This window comes from Lytechinus variegatus, chromosome 17 (genome assembly GCF_018143015.1).
Source record: "Lytechinus variegatus isolate NC3 chromosome 17, Lvar_3.0, whole genome shotgun sequence".
NCBI lineage: Eukaryota > Metazoa > Echinodermata > Echinoidea > Temnopleuroida > Toxopneustidae > Lytechinus > Lytechinus variegatus.
The window spans coordinates 16,576,188-16,591,154 of record NC_054756.1 but is presented as its reverse complement, the minus strand read 5'-3'; the positions used below and the strand labels follow the sequence as shown (position 1 = coordinate 16,591,154).

The 14,967-nt window shown below is 39.4% G+C and overlaps 1 protein-coding gene across 1 annotated transcript in view; it reads right to left on the bottom strand.

Annotated features, from left to right (window-relative positions):
• Positions 1–12,362: 12,362 nt before the first annotated feature.
• Positions 12,363–14,967, bottom strand: part of LOC121431049 — a 54,531-nt gene continuing 51,926 nt past the window's right edge. Inside the window, exons 30-31 of the mRNA XM_041628519.1 lie at positions 13,600–13,735; positions 12,363–12,878 (exon numbers count right to left, since the gene is read on the bottom strand). Of these exons, the coding sequence (XP_041484453.1) occupies positions 12,828–12,878; positions 13,600–13,735 (187 nt within the window). The 3' untranslated portion in view covers positions 12,363–12,827. The remainder of the gene's footprint in view (positions 12,879–13,599; positions 13,736–14,967) is intronic.

The following is a 14,967-nucleotide window of genomic DNA, read 5'->3' as shown; positions in this document are numbered from 1 at the left end:
TATATATTAAAAAAAAGTATCAAAAGGAAGGAATTCTATGAATATTGAAAGTTAGATGTATTTGTTTATTGAAAGTAGTTATCAAAGAAATGTAAACATTGATCATAATTATCACATGCAAATAGATTATAATTTGTTGGAGAAAATTTGATATTGACAAATTTTCGTATGAAATGTAATACATCTTGGTTGTGCTATTTGTAAGTTTCTATATTTGAATAATACTGTCTTGGAATGTATGTGATATGAAGTACTTAAATTGTGCCTTTTCTACAGTTTACTATCTCTGTGTGGTAGTAATATGTTATGTTATGCATGGAAGTATAAAATGGAATGTATTGAGAAGAGCCAATTAATTGTATTTTTTTTTTAACAATCCATTTATTCCATAAGTATTTTCATGGAATTGTATCATCATGTGGAGCGTTGTGGCCCAGTGGATTAGTCTTCGGACTTTGAAACAGAGTGTCGTTGGTTCGAATCCCAGCCATGGCGTAATTTCCTTCAGCAAGAAACTGATCCACAGTGTGCTGCACTCAACCCAGGTGAGGTAAATGGGTACTGGTAGGAATTAATTCCTTACAAAGCTGTGTGCGCTATGAACGCCTAGCTTAGCCGGGTAATATAGGAGCGCCTTGAGCACCTAACAAGGTGGATATGTGCACAATATAAATACCCTATATTATTATTATTATTATTATACATCATTATCATTGTTGAATGATTAAAAAGAGATACATCCATTGAATTTGAATTCAGTATTTGATCAAGCACATTTCAGTCAGGTATAACTATTGTTACAGGGTATTTCAACATTGAACTTCCTTTATAATAATCATTTCTTCAGCCATTGAAATTCATTTCAAAATTTTAAAACGAAAGTACACAAAGCACATAATGTGTAAATATATGTTGTCGTTTTTGAAGCGCACATTGTAGTTGGTGGAGGGCTTAGCGAAGAAGTTTGAATTTTTCATGGCGCACAGCATGAAAGTGAAGAAACACATAAAGGTGCACAAAGAATAAGGATTTTTCATTTTATCAAATCAGGATTTCTTGTAAAATGTTTCCTTGCTTTCAATTGTAGTATTAGGTATATGGTGTGGATTTATGTTGGTCCTATTTTTTCCTATGAATTGATTTACGAAAGCAGCTTATTTGTAAGTATAATTGTAATGCGAGAACGCAAAAAAAAACATGTAAATGTTAGTGTATTACAAGATTTGTTAATTTGTAAGTAATGACTCAATCACCGATTAAGGTATTGTTAATAACTTCCTTTGAAATATGAAGGTCATTGATATAAACATTGTGAATGAACATTAAAACTGATCTGGAGAACATGAGCTGAATTCTGTTACGTGATTTGACCAAAATATCATGAAATTGAAGAGTGTTCCACATGAAATGTGACATTATGTGAATTTCATTCCCTTCATTTTATACAGGTACAATGTTTTATTTTTATTTCTTATTTTTTTCCCCTAGTGTGCATTCAAATTTTGTTAAAATGGATGAAATGAATCATGATTATGTAGAATTTCATTTTTTTATTCACAGTGATCGAAGCATGATCTTGGACCTGTGAAAATAAACTCAAGATACTTTCTGTTATTTACATGCAATAATTAAGAGATGTTGAGGTATACCAGTACTAAGAGTTTGTCCTTCCTTTCAAGCACAACTTCTTTGTTTCTCATCAATATCAAATCATGAATTTTTGTTCCAAGAAATTTCAAACATAAAAGAATGTTGGTTGCATTAAAGGTACAGAATAAAACATTTGACTGTATGTATATATAAAAAATTGGCATGTCAATTTCAAGATTTTTAATCTTGAGTTAGGAAATTAACATGTTAAAAAAATGTGAAGGTATTGATAGTGTATTGATGTGATGGTCACAGCCATTTGTGACTATCATATGCAAAAAGTTGGGTTTTCTTTGTTATTAATTATGTTCCAGGAGGCTCGGTGATAAACTGTAGAAGTACACCTCGGAAATCGATAAAAAGTTTGTCTGTCTCGCACAATATTGTACTGTTACATCACATTCAATAAAATATTGTATAACACCAGACCTTTGTTATACTGTTCCGTTGTGGTTGTTGAGCATTTTGATAGTGTGGTTGTTGAGCATTTTGATAGTTTTAAGGCAACCACACACCTTGCGATTGGTCTGCGACTCAGTCTTGGAATAAAACGTAATAGAATTTGATGCTAATATTGAGACTTGGAATATCTAACTGCGAAATCATACCACCTATGTTCAAATCCATGACTATGCTATCATCCTTAGAATAAAAAAAAATTAATATCTAGTCGTAATGATGTCATAGCAGTCGTATGATTGGCTACCATTTGAAACTAATTTGGCCTTTACTCCAAAATAAAGGCTCACAATCTTACAAAATGGTTATATTAGTATTCTTTCAAATAATTTTAACCTCAAATAAAATGATATGGTCCATTCACATTTCAGAAAATGAGCAAATTGCGATTTGTTCCAAAATAGGATCGCGAACAGTTGTAAGGTGTGCGGTGGCCTTTATATGTACCCATTCCTCAGAGTAGACAAAATTAAGGAAAAAAATTATGCAGTTCACTATTATATTTTCAACTTGGTTTATTCAAAAACTTCGAAACGTTTGAATCAGGGAACGCAAATGGCCATTCTGACAAATGAATTTGAAACTTTTTACAAGGTAAAGCTAATAATAGTTTAAGAGAAACATGTGCAGTTAATAGCAATTCAATATTATGTCCAAAAATAAAAAATAATTACATAATAGTTACTATATATATATATATATATATATATATATATATATATATATATATCTGAGCTAGTTCGGGGAAGAACATAAACTTATCTACCAATAAGTAAAAAAAAAAGATTGAAATCTTATATGATATCCAATTAAATTTGAGTATCGTGGTGCCAAATTACCAGGGGGCAACTGAGACTGAACATTTTATATAGAATCAACAATAATGCTGGTACGGAATGAAGCCCCTAACTGTAATGACTATGAATGAGTAGTTAAACTGATGATATACCATCTATAGTCTATAATCAGGGGGTGTTTCATGAGAGTTGTTTGCAGTGTCTGAGACAAATTTCAATGAAATCCTGAGTTTTGATTGGCTGAGGCAATGGCCTCTGACTGTTCCTATAATTGGTGAAAGTCAACTTGTCAGAGCTGACAACTTTTATGAAATGGTCCCCAGAGGTCATTGAAGCAGAATAACCTTCCAACTCAAATTCTGGTTTTGGCCATGTGTTAGAGATTTGAAGTAGGCCATCAAATCAAAGTTCATCAGTTAGGGAATATCACCAGTGTACTTTTATTCAGACCATGTTAATCTGCTATGATGCTGTATTAAAAACATCATGAAACACAAAGTTCAGTACATTCTTGTAAGGTACTGTTTTCTTGCCAAAAGAAAACAAAAAGCTAATATCAAACTTGTCTTTAAACTTCTACACTTCTCATCATGTTGATCTGTGTTGATGCTGCATTAAAACCATCATGAAACACTTAAATTCAGCACATTCTTGTAAAGTTCTCTTCTATTACCCCCCTCCCCCCAAAAAATAATAAAAATAATAATTACAATAAAAACAGATAAATAAAACACAAATATTTAACTTTTCACATGGTAATGAAAATCTACTTTGCAATGAAATACATGAAATAACTTTAAGCCAAAAATTATTAGGCAATTTCATACAGCATGTACATAAATCACTTGCCATGAAGGATCCTCCATGTTTCTGCTTTGTGCTTCATATCTGTGATGCTCTCAAAATTATCTTGACTTGGATAGTTCATGAAGTGAGGTCAAAATTGAGAAAGGGGGGAGGTCGGACGTACACTACAAAAAAGTTGGTTATTTCCATTGAATTTCCCTACTGGAAATAAAGAAAATTTTGAAACTATTTTGTGAGGAGAATTTACAAGAAGCAATCGTGAAAACTTACAAACTGATAATTAGACTTCATGTTTGAATCTCTACTCTTACAATTATGTATAAACAAAATTGAAATTCTGAATGTATGATACATAGACATGAACATTTAACACTTCTTGAATCGTCTTCAAGTTAAATCCTTTAAAGGCTGAAAAAGTGGAGCAATTTTTCCTCTCATAAATCTGTTAGTAGCAAAAGGTTTAAATAGAAAACAGACAAATTTGTCAATAATTAACTGGTAAAACTTCTTTTTTTTCTAAAACAAGAGTTCAGTATAAACATATATAAACATTTAATTGCCTGCAAGGTGAAAAAGTTAAATCAACTCCATTTATTGTACAGTGCGTCCCAGAATGAACGAAACCGAGATCGATCGATGATTTATCATAACTTATTCTTAATCAAATTTCATAAATGACCCATCATTTTAAAGCTTAGGGTCTCCTCTTTCATGAACTATTCGAATATGTTTAAAATCTTAAAGAGAATGTCAGATATTGCTCGCCAAATGACTTTTTGGTTTCCTCTCTTTAAATTGTTCTTATGTATTCATGCGTGACGTATGGGTTATATTGATTTCTTCAAATGAATGAGACCCTAAGCTTTACAATGGTAGGTCATTTGTCTATTGTATTTGTGATGAAGTTATGATAAATCATCGATAAACCTCGGTTTCGTTTATTCTTGGACACATTGTATACAGGATGGTCTGACTATACACAGGTCAATCTCAAAAGCTACGAAAAAGTGGGAAAAAACATTTAAAACTCCCAAATTATGAAAATACTTACCTGATTTTCTTATTTACGAGATAACTCATACATCTACTTGATTTGCTAGTTCAGCCCTCTGGACTGCCATACCCGAATAGAACTCCCAAGGATTTAAAAAGCGCGAGCGCGCCCTCTCCCGTTCAGGCTTACTACCCATGATCACCGCGCAATTAGCGTCCATCTTCCTCACCTTTCGCAAGCCCATACGTTGAAACATGTTGCTACGCAAGGCGGAGGGTCGGTGGGAGGGTATCAAGTAGATGTATGAGTTATCTCGTAAATAAGAAAATCAGGTAAGTATTTTCATAATTTACTTCAATAACTCCATACATCTACTTGATTTGCTAGACCAGCACGGACTCAAACCGTAGGGAGGCATGTTTTCAATTGTAAGCCTAAGAAAATTTAAAAGAAAAAACAAAAACAACGAAATTTAGGGAGAGGGGGAAAAAGCCGCAGCTGCTTTAAGCGCCGAAGCAGCAAATCTCGCCTCGCTGGACGGAATGTCCTTCAAGTAGAAAGAAGTGAAGGAGTTAGTTGAGCGCCAAAAGGCGGCCCTCAAAAATGTCCTCGAGAGGAATGCCCTGTATACTCAGGAATACTAAGTATCATGGGCCCTCGGCCTAGTGTCAGGAGAACAACATCACCTGCTGACTAGAGCGTAAGAATTGAAATTTGTTGAAAATTTCAACAAGAATCGTGATCGGAAAACTGAAGCTTTTAAGGCTCAGTAAGTGATCAATCGACCAATCTGAGAAGGCGAGATATCTCAGAATTAAGCCTCCGCGTGGGAGAAAGCGCCCAGAATTCGATATCTGTCTCAAATGCGTGAGGGCAGAAATCTGCAGAATTCTGATAGAGAGCTGTGGTAAAAAGTTACTAGCGGTCCGAAGGGGACCAGGAACGACGGAGAGTAGGGATTTAGGAAGAAAACCACTCGTAAGGCAGACAAGGGTCGAGAAAGCGACTGAGTGCCATCCTGTTAATAAGGAATGCTGCGGACATGTTGCCTATGTAGAATAGAGCAGTCTGGTCAAAACAGCTCAACCGGGCGTGTCAGGGATACAGCGCGGTACACATCACGACAAAAGTGTGTTAGACCGAGTGATCGAGAGAGAACTCAGGATCCTCTTTCTCCCATACTGATTGAAGCACCCATCTGAGCGTGCAGTGCCCGCGGTGGAAGAGGTGGCTTGGCTCAAGCCACCATCGCCGAGAGAGCCCGTGAGGCTAGGCTGCGATGGCTGTCCGCTGGGCGGGGGAATCCCTAGCAGCAGCAAGTGTACGCCAGAGGGAGCTGGCGAAAAAAAATCTGTCACGATATTACGTGTAAACGACCATCAAGAGATGCTCTAAACGAACAGACATCGCCAGATATGATACCTCAACCGTTACATTCCCAACGGAATCGAATGAGGTAGCAACGGCCCTGTCCTATCAAGTTAGGGACGGAAACTGGCTAAGAGTGTCGAAGTCCTCGCTTGAAGAAACAAGCGAAGGAGACTTGAGGAAGTAATCACAAAATTTCCATCAGTCTGCGGTGAGAACCAGTTGTTTAAGAAAACAGTCACAAGGCCTGTTTCTCAGGTGATCGTAAGAGCGAGCACCGCCGGCGCCGGTTGCGGCAGCGTGGAACAGTCCTATATCGGTAAGATAAGGAGCTCCAAAAAGCTGCGGGGGGCGGCAAAAATGACGCCCTAAGCAGCGGGGGATGAGAATCTAAATTTCTAAAAGAAGAACTCCAGTGAAGTAAATCACTTACATGGAGAGGCTCATCCACAGTCGGCCCGAGAGAAGGCGGGTCGTAGTGATCGTGGTTAGGAAGGCATAAGCATACATCCATCCACTGTTACATCATCCTCGGTCGTGCGGTGACCCTGGCCACATGCCTTGCATGGAAGGAGGATGAAAGCAGCATGCGGGGCGACTCGAGTGTGCCGTGAAAAAAAATTTCTAAGAAAGCCGATTCGACTAACGGGCACGGTAAAGACATCCACCGTAGACCACTCCGCACAAGGAGGGAGCGGCGGAGACGCCCGCAAGATTGACCCACATAGAGGGCAGTCTATAAGATAGACAGTTAGAGCTCGACCGATGGTCTGTCGGTGTACAGTTTGGTGTGAACTCGCCGACCCGGTACGGTGGGTGTGCCCAGAAAGTAGGCATAGAATGCCGACAGAGAATCCTGGGGCTTTAAACTAGTTTGAACGCGCGTACATAGCCAACAAACTCATAAGATGTACGGCGGTTACTTTCCTCCGAGATGATGTTTACCCAACCGGGAAAGACTCGGGGAACAGCTGTGAATGTCAACAGGAGGGATATCTAGCATATGAAAAGCTGATTCCTTCCACGTATTCGGTGCGGGTGCTGCCGGCGGTGTCCGAGGGGACGACCGGTGATGGCAGCTCGGGCAGGGTTCGTACGAGCCGCCCGAATACGAGACAAATAGGTTAACATAACCATAATGCACCGGGTGGTGAAGGCATAGCGATTATTAAGCACAGGTGAACTTTTAATCGCCGTGACATTCAGATCTGATATACATACTCATAAGCTCGGAGAGCTATGAGATAGTGAGACATACCGCTGAGCGGTGATGGTGCTCATATCAGAGTCAACCTCTCTTCAGCGGCGATCGCTGGAGAACGGGTGTCTGTACTAGCCCTGACTCTGGCGTTGCAAGGGTAGGAGCTAAGTAAGACAGGGCACCCTTACTTTCGAATAGAAAGTGAGGTTCAGGCCAGAAAAGCGACGGTCCCGTCGCCTGGGCGGACGGTCCGCGGACGTGATAGGTTGTCCTCTCAAAGCAGCCAAACATTCTCACGAGAGAAGTGCGGCATGCGGTATGTAAGAGATTCATACCTCCAATCTACGGGCCCGCTTAGGGGGAAGAATGGAGAGAGTTACCGCTGAAGGAGTCGTCGCCGTATGTGAGCTTGACGTAGAGGGCGAATTCGGGAGTACCTGCATAATAATTGCCCCCCCCCCTGCCTCTGCCTTCTCGCTAGCCTCGAGAGGCTTGAAAATTTCGAGACGGCGGCGCCGGAGCCTGGCGCTTCCGGGCAGCAGCAGAGCGGGGGTGGGTTTACACCCACGGAGCTGGCGGCTTCCTCGTCGTAGGAGCCGCCTCGTCTAGAGCGACCCCGTCACTCTCCGAGACCCCCAATTCGGCCGATTGAGCTCGGAGCGCCTGAAGAGGCGGGGCGAGAAAATATGGACTCCCTTGCTTCATCAATACCCCCGCTCGGAGGGTAGATGTGAGGTAGATACTTGTCAAGCAGCGCCTGAGCGCTTACTGAAAAGTCGACCGCGGGATAGGGGTTGTCCTCGTAAAGGGAGTCTCGCTCTATGGACTGAACCGGGGGGTTGTCCAGTAAGCGTCGGGGTGGCCCCGCGTGTCGGCTGGGACACGTGCTCTGAGATCGACGAAAATGCTGGAAAGCACACGCGATCTGGGGGCACCCGGTTAGTCGGTGCACTGGCTGGCGATTTAACAGAATCGCTCGAGGATTTCCCGGGTGTCTGGTGGTTATTGCCCACTTGTCTCGCTTGATGCTCAGGGGCATCAGCGGGGTGAGTAGACGTCGAGGGTGGGGTGAACCCGCACTACTCGAAAGCAGAATGTAGCAGCATGAATAGCTGAAACATCTGACCACCGACACAAGGGTCTGAAGGAGGGACGCCCATGGCAACCGGGCTGGCCGACCTCACCTTCGACCTCTTCTTCTTCGCGGCCTCCGCCGGTGTGGCCGGGGCAGAAGAAGGCACAAGAGGCACGGGTGATTTCTTACGATTTGCCGCCCCTGGCAGGGCGGCCGTCAACAACGAAACTTCACCCGAATCTGACGGGGTCAGATTGTGGTCACAGTCTGATGTGTGACGCCTCTCGCGGTAGCAGAATGTAGCAGCATGAATAGCTGTAACATCTGACCACCGACACAAGGGTCTGAAGGAGGAACGCCCATGGCAGCAGGGCTGGCCAACCTCTCCTTCGACCTCTTCTTCTTCTTCTCTTTCTGCGGGCTCCGCCGGCGTGGCCGGGGCAGAAGAAGGCATGAGAGGCACGGGTGATTTCTTACGATTTGCCGCCCCTGGCAAGGCGGCCGCCGACAATGAAACTTCACCCGAATCTGACGGGGTCAGATTGTGGTCACAGCCCGATGTGTGACGCCTCTCGCGGTAGCAGAATATAGCAGCATAACATGTATGACTGTAACATCTGGCCACCGATAAGAGGGTCTGAAGGAGGAATGCCCATGGCAACAGGGCTGGCCGACCTCTCCTTCGACCTCTTCTTCTTCTTCTTATTTTGCGGGCTCCGCCAGCGTGGCCGGAGCAGAAGAAGGCACAAGAGGCACGGGTGATCTCTTACGATTTGCCGCCCCTGGCAGGGCGGCCGCCAACAACGAAACTTCACCCGAATCTGACGGGGTCAGATTGTGGTCACGATCAGATTGTGGTTACAGTCTGTGTGACGCCTCTCGCGGTCAGGGGCTGGGCGATCTCTCCCGATGCTGTCAACGGAGGACGACTTATACGGCAGAGATCCTGACCTGTGCCGGGGGGAGAGAACCGCACTCTCCCTCCGGACTTCTGGTGACCCGGTAGCCGGTGGGTCGCATAGCCCTATGGGTGCTGCGGCGGCAGGACCTAGTTTAGGCTTGGAAGCCTTGGCTACCACTTTTTCCTTTGTCCGAGACCGTGGCACCACAGTCTCGGCCTTCCTTCTCTTAGCATCCGACCGCAAATTCGGAATGCTGATCGACGCACCCTCATACTCACCGCCGCTGGGCGCTCACCGCGGCGTCCCTCCTGCTCGCCTGGAGGCGGCCGACTTCTGTAACTTGCAATCGGGACTGTCCCCGTGGAGGGCACCAGGTCCTCTGGGGCTGTGTTAGTCCCATTCAAAGATACCTCTCTCTACCCTGAAAAAGGAAAAACAAGAATTTTTCTTTTTCTTTTTTTTTTTTTACAAAGATCTCGCTTAGATTAAAAGTGGAGACCGGAGTGGTCTTTCCCTCCTCCTAAAAGGAGTTTGTTTGAGCAAACAGAACAAAACAAGAGGGGAGGGGTAGGGAGGAAGAAGAACCTAAGAATAGTTTAGGTATCTGCCTGTAAGAAAATAAAAAGGAGGTCGGAGACTTTGAAAAAAGAAACTCCTACAAGGTTCCCCTACTATATTCTCTTTTTTGTGCCCGAAGGAAAAATTCGAAACAAAAATTCAAAAATGAATGCAAGTTCAGAAGAGAACGAAGTTTCCACCTGCGAAGAAACACAAAAACAAGCATTTCAGAGCAGGAAGAAAAGGGATTGAGAGACAAATAATTCCAGATAAGAGAAATTTTACGATAATTTCCAAGAGGAAAAAAAAAAAAAGTAACCTCCTGTGGAAAGGTAAAGAAATTCAGAACAGGAGGAAGGAGGAACGTCTCTAGTAACGATTCCAAGAGGAAGAACGACACAGTAAATCCTCAAAGGGAATCGTAGAGCCCGCCTGTCGAAATAAAAAAATATATAAGACTAGGAGGGAAGAGGGAATTGAACGAAGAAAACAATTCCGGGACAGGTCAAAAAAATTTCTAACAGGAAGGAGACCCCACCTGTAAAGAACAAAATTTTTTTTTTTTTTTTTTTAGGGGGGATTGAATAACCAAACAATCATCAGGTATAATTGCGTAAGCCGAACTAAACAATCCCCGAAGCGTCTGTGAATAAAATATTAATCAAGAATTTTATTCAGAACAGAAAGGAAAAGGAATTGAGCTTTAGGATGCGCCTGTGAATAAAATATCAATCAAGAAATTTATTCAGAACAGAAGGAAAAGGAATTGAGCTTTAAGATCCGCCTGTGAATAAAATATCAATCAAGAAATTTATTCAGAACAAAAGAAAAAAGGAAATGAGCTTTAAGATCCGCCTGTGAATAAAATATCAATTAAGAAATTTATTCAGAACAGAAAGGAAAGAGAATTGAAGAATTAATCAATCAATAATCAATCGAAAATCTTAATAAATCAATTCCAGAAAGCAAGGAAGGAACAGAGTTGAAGATCCCAACCTGCAAAAAGAAATAACAATAACACCCTCGACAACAAAGTGTAGAGGCTGTCTAGAATTTAATTCAAAAACGGCACCAAAAGCCACCACGCTTTGAACGTGAAGAACAATAACCATGACAGGTGGTGAAGGCTTGCTGCCACGTAGGCAGGCCAAGCCCGGTGCCTCGCGAACGCGCTAGCGAAGCGGCGCGACGAGAACTCAAACGTTAGAAAAACAATTTAAGTGTCACCAAAAACACGTCTAAAAAGTCACGCCAAGTGTAAATTCTGAACACAATCTTACACACAAATGGAAAGATTGAAATTAAAAGGGAGAATGCACCACAGATAAGCGAAAATAATATACCAAAGCTCAAAAAGATTTGAGCTCTTAGGAGACTTATCTGAGCACGTCTTGACAGGTGGCTTGCCGAAAGCAAAAGAGGAAGATGGACGCTAATTGCGCGGTGATCATGGGTAGTAAGCCTGAACGGGAGAGGGCGCGCTCGCGCTTTTTAAATCCTTGGGAGTTCTATTCGGGTATGGCAGTCCAGAGGGCTGAACTAGCAAATCAAGTAGATGTATGGAGTTATTGAAGTAAATTATGAAAATTTCTCAAGAGATATTGATCAAACGTCCATAACAATTCCAAAATAAGTAACGCTCTGATCAATAATTATATCTTTAACTAGCAAATATTCACAAATCAGCATATAAAGTATATTTCTATATATCATAAATGTCCATTCAAATGACACAATGCTTATAACATTGCCAGCATTAGAAGTGCTTTTGTATATATTTGGTAAATATATCTTGAATTAGCAAATAGTTATAAATTAATATATATTACTATGTATCATAAATAAATACTGTAAATAACCATTTAAATTGAAATGGTTGTATATCTATATCTTCATATATTTTTTCCAACTCTATCTGAAGTCATACTAGAATAAGGTATGTAATCTCATTTATCCTTAATTAAACTCAATATATTCCGTAGTCATATCTTTGTTGGCAACAACAAATATTCAAATATAACAATACTGATACATAAATAACACATACTCATAAAAAACAAGAATAGAACAGAAGTTTCAAGAAAAAACACCCACACACTTACACAAAAAAATCATATATTCTAAATTAATGGTATATCTTGCAGGAATATGTACAAAAAATATTCGAGTGAGAAAAAATTATCTTCTGGATTGCTCTATTTATGTAAAATAATATTGCCTGAAATTATAACAAAAAAAATAGAAAATGAAATAAGAGATACATTGCAAATTCAGCAAAAATTATCAAACCTGAATTTAGTTTATGGAAGTGATTTAAATGAATGTAGCTTAATTCAACTATAGAATAGTAAATAAATTTTTCATTTATAAATTGCAGATTTACATACATGTAGGTTCTAGAAACAATTTACTAATTTACACATGTATTTACACCATTTGACACAAAATGACATTAAAGATATAAACTTGTTTTCATATAGATGCATGCAGTCTCATTTTTGTAAATATATTTTGTTCCAAGTGATAATGTATTTTTTTAAGTTAATGACTAAATATATTGATCAATAATATATAAAATTAAATCCAAGAAAATATCAATAATGTCAGACAATATTTGCTTTATCTGTACAATATTCTTTTCATTTTAAAAGCAGTCTCTGAACTGAACAGTGACATTCAATACAAATACAAAGAAATTCAATCAAAATTCAAATACTCCAATCAAAACAAGTATCATAAGGAAAAAGTTTAGATTACAGGTATACAGATTACATTGAAAGCTAATAACAACTCAGTGTTCAGCATTAATTTAAGCTTCGAAAAAAACGTTTAGGAACAAGCTTGCTTTTTCCCCCACTCTGTACATTAACAAAATCATGTTTATATCAATTCATATCTTATTTGTAAAGATAGGAAATACTTCAATTTTTAAAAAGGAAATACTTAAATTTTTATACACAAGTAGAGATATAAGACTGCTCAATGAATCATTACAGAACAGACCTTCAGTCGCCAATTACCGCATTAGGAAAAGAGACTGCATAGTTTTCTTCATCTGTTCTTGTTGCTAGAATGAAAAGGAAAAAGAAAGAAAAATGGAAAGGTACTGGTAAACAAATGTACATGTACATTCATGTTAATTTTTTGCAGAAATCTTATTATTAACACTGTTTAAACCATAAATTTGCTTTAGCTGTCACATTTCTTTTTTTAATATTTTGCAAGTGATCATTTCACTTGGAATAAAATAATTTGAAACATATTGTTCACATAATAATACCAATATGCTAATATAGCACATATCTCTGCTAAATGCTTCCCTATATGCACTCAATTGGATATTATTACCCTGGATTTAGCCCTGCAGCCTTCGACAGCGCGTTTGCACTCTGAGGGATAAATTCCTGCCAGGTACCCATTTACCTCAACTGGGTGGAGTGCAGCACAATGCGGATACTTTTCTTACTAAAGGAAATTATGCCATGGCTGGAATTCAAACCCATGACCATCTGTTTCATAGTCAGATTACATATTGGTGCCTACATGTTTGTTTCATACAATAAATATAAATGGCCTTCAACTTCAATAGATTTCCATAAATCTATTTCCTTATTTTGTTATTATTGTTCACAACAAGACATGAAAATGATTAGAAAACTGTGGTGATACAAAAAGCCAAGTTTGATTCCCACAAAATAGCATTAAAAAATAACTATTCAACACTAATTGTACAGCATAATATACAGTATTAATGGACTTAACGCTCTGAAATTTATTTTATATCTTACCATATCTTGAAGCATTTTCTTGAGCATAGCCTTCATCTCCTTGTTGATAACATGTTGAAGAGATTCTACAACATTCTCTCCTAGAGAGGCACCTTTCCTCAAGAAGCCTGCATGCAACTCTTCAACTCTCGACAAGCTGACAAGGCAAATAATTGGAGATCAATACAATAAAGTTTATAGATAATAACAACATTGATAAGTTTTAATCTGTGGCTATTAATTTCAGGCCCACACGCCAAATTGTTTTGATACATTGTAGTACATTTACATAGATCCTACAGGAATTTCAAGGGCGTTTTCTGACTTTTCCAGGGATCTATGGGCTATTTGGAGGCAAATTCGCCAAATGTCCCATGTACTTTTTCCCTTGCAGCATACATGTTAAACAATTAGGTAGGTATATTCAGTAAATGCTGAGGCCCTTTTTCTGAATGGTAAATTGCCAATTGGTCTACTGCCAACTCGTCCACTGACCACATGGTCTACTTTCATTTAGTCTAATGCCATTCCGTCCATCAACATTTCATCTGACAACCATCTGGTCCATTAACTATTCGGTCCAATCATCACTTCTTCTAATCACCATTTTGTCCATGACCATTTCGTCTCATAACCAGTTGGTCTAACATCCATTTAATTCTCATTCATTTGTGACAATTTAACACTTAGTCAAAGTATACCAAATGGTATATGGACTAAATGGCTATTGGACCAACTGGTTATTAAACAGAATGGCAATAAACTAAATAAAAGTAGACCATGTGGTGAGTGGACAAACTGATGGTAGACTAAATGATAGTAGACGAGTTGGCAATTGGACAAATTGGCATGAGACGAATTGGAAATACACCTTCTGAACTTTAGAACTACGGATAGCCAACTGTGACAAAAAGAAAAAATCCAAAGCAGTGTCAGTTCAATTTATCAGCTCATCTGACACTCAAATCATTCATAACTATAGGAAATAATAATTAAAATTATTTTCTGCACCATAAAAACATGGGGAAATAGCAAAATAATAAACAATGTAAACGACCTAAAAGAATCTCATATTAGCAAACGAGACCATGATCTATGTTGAACCTGGGCCATCTTACAAAGAGTTACAATTGATCCAATCAACCACAACTATGGAAAGCCAGCAAATTCCAACATCTAAAAATACATGTTTCATTGTTTGTTCGAAACATTTTCTATATATGGTGTACATTCATACATTCAATGTTTTCTCGACAATCCAGTATGCTTCGATCTCTTTGTTGTCAAAGGACAATGTGTAAATTCCCTTAAAAAATTATGACAGTGTTGGATTTCCATATACTTGATTTTAATCGGATCAATCGTAATTCTTTGTAAGACAGGGGCCTA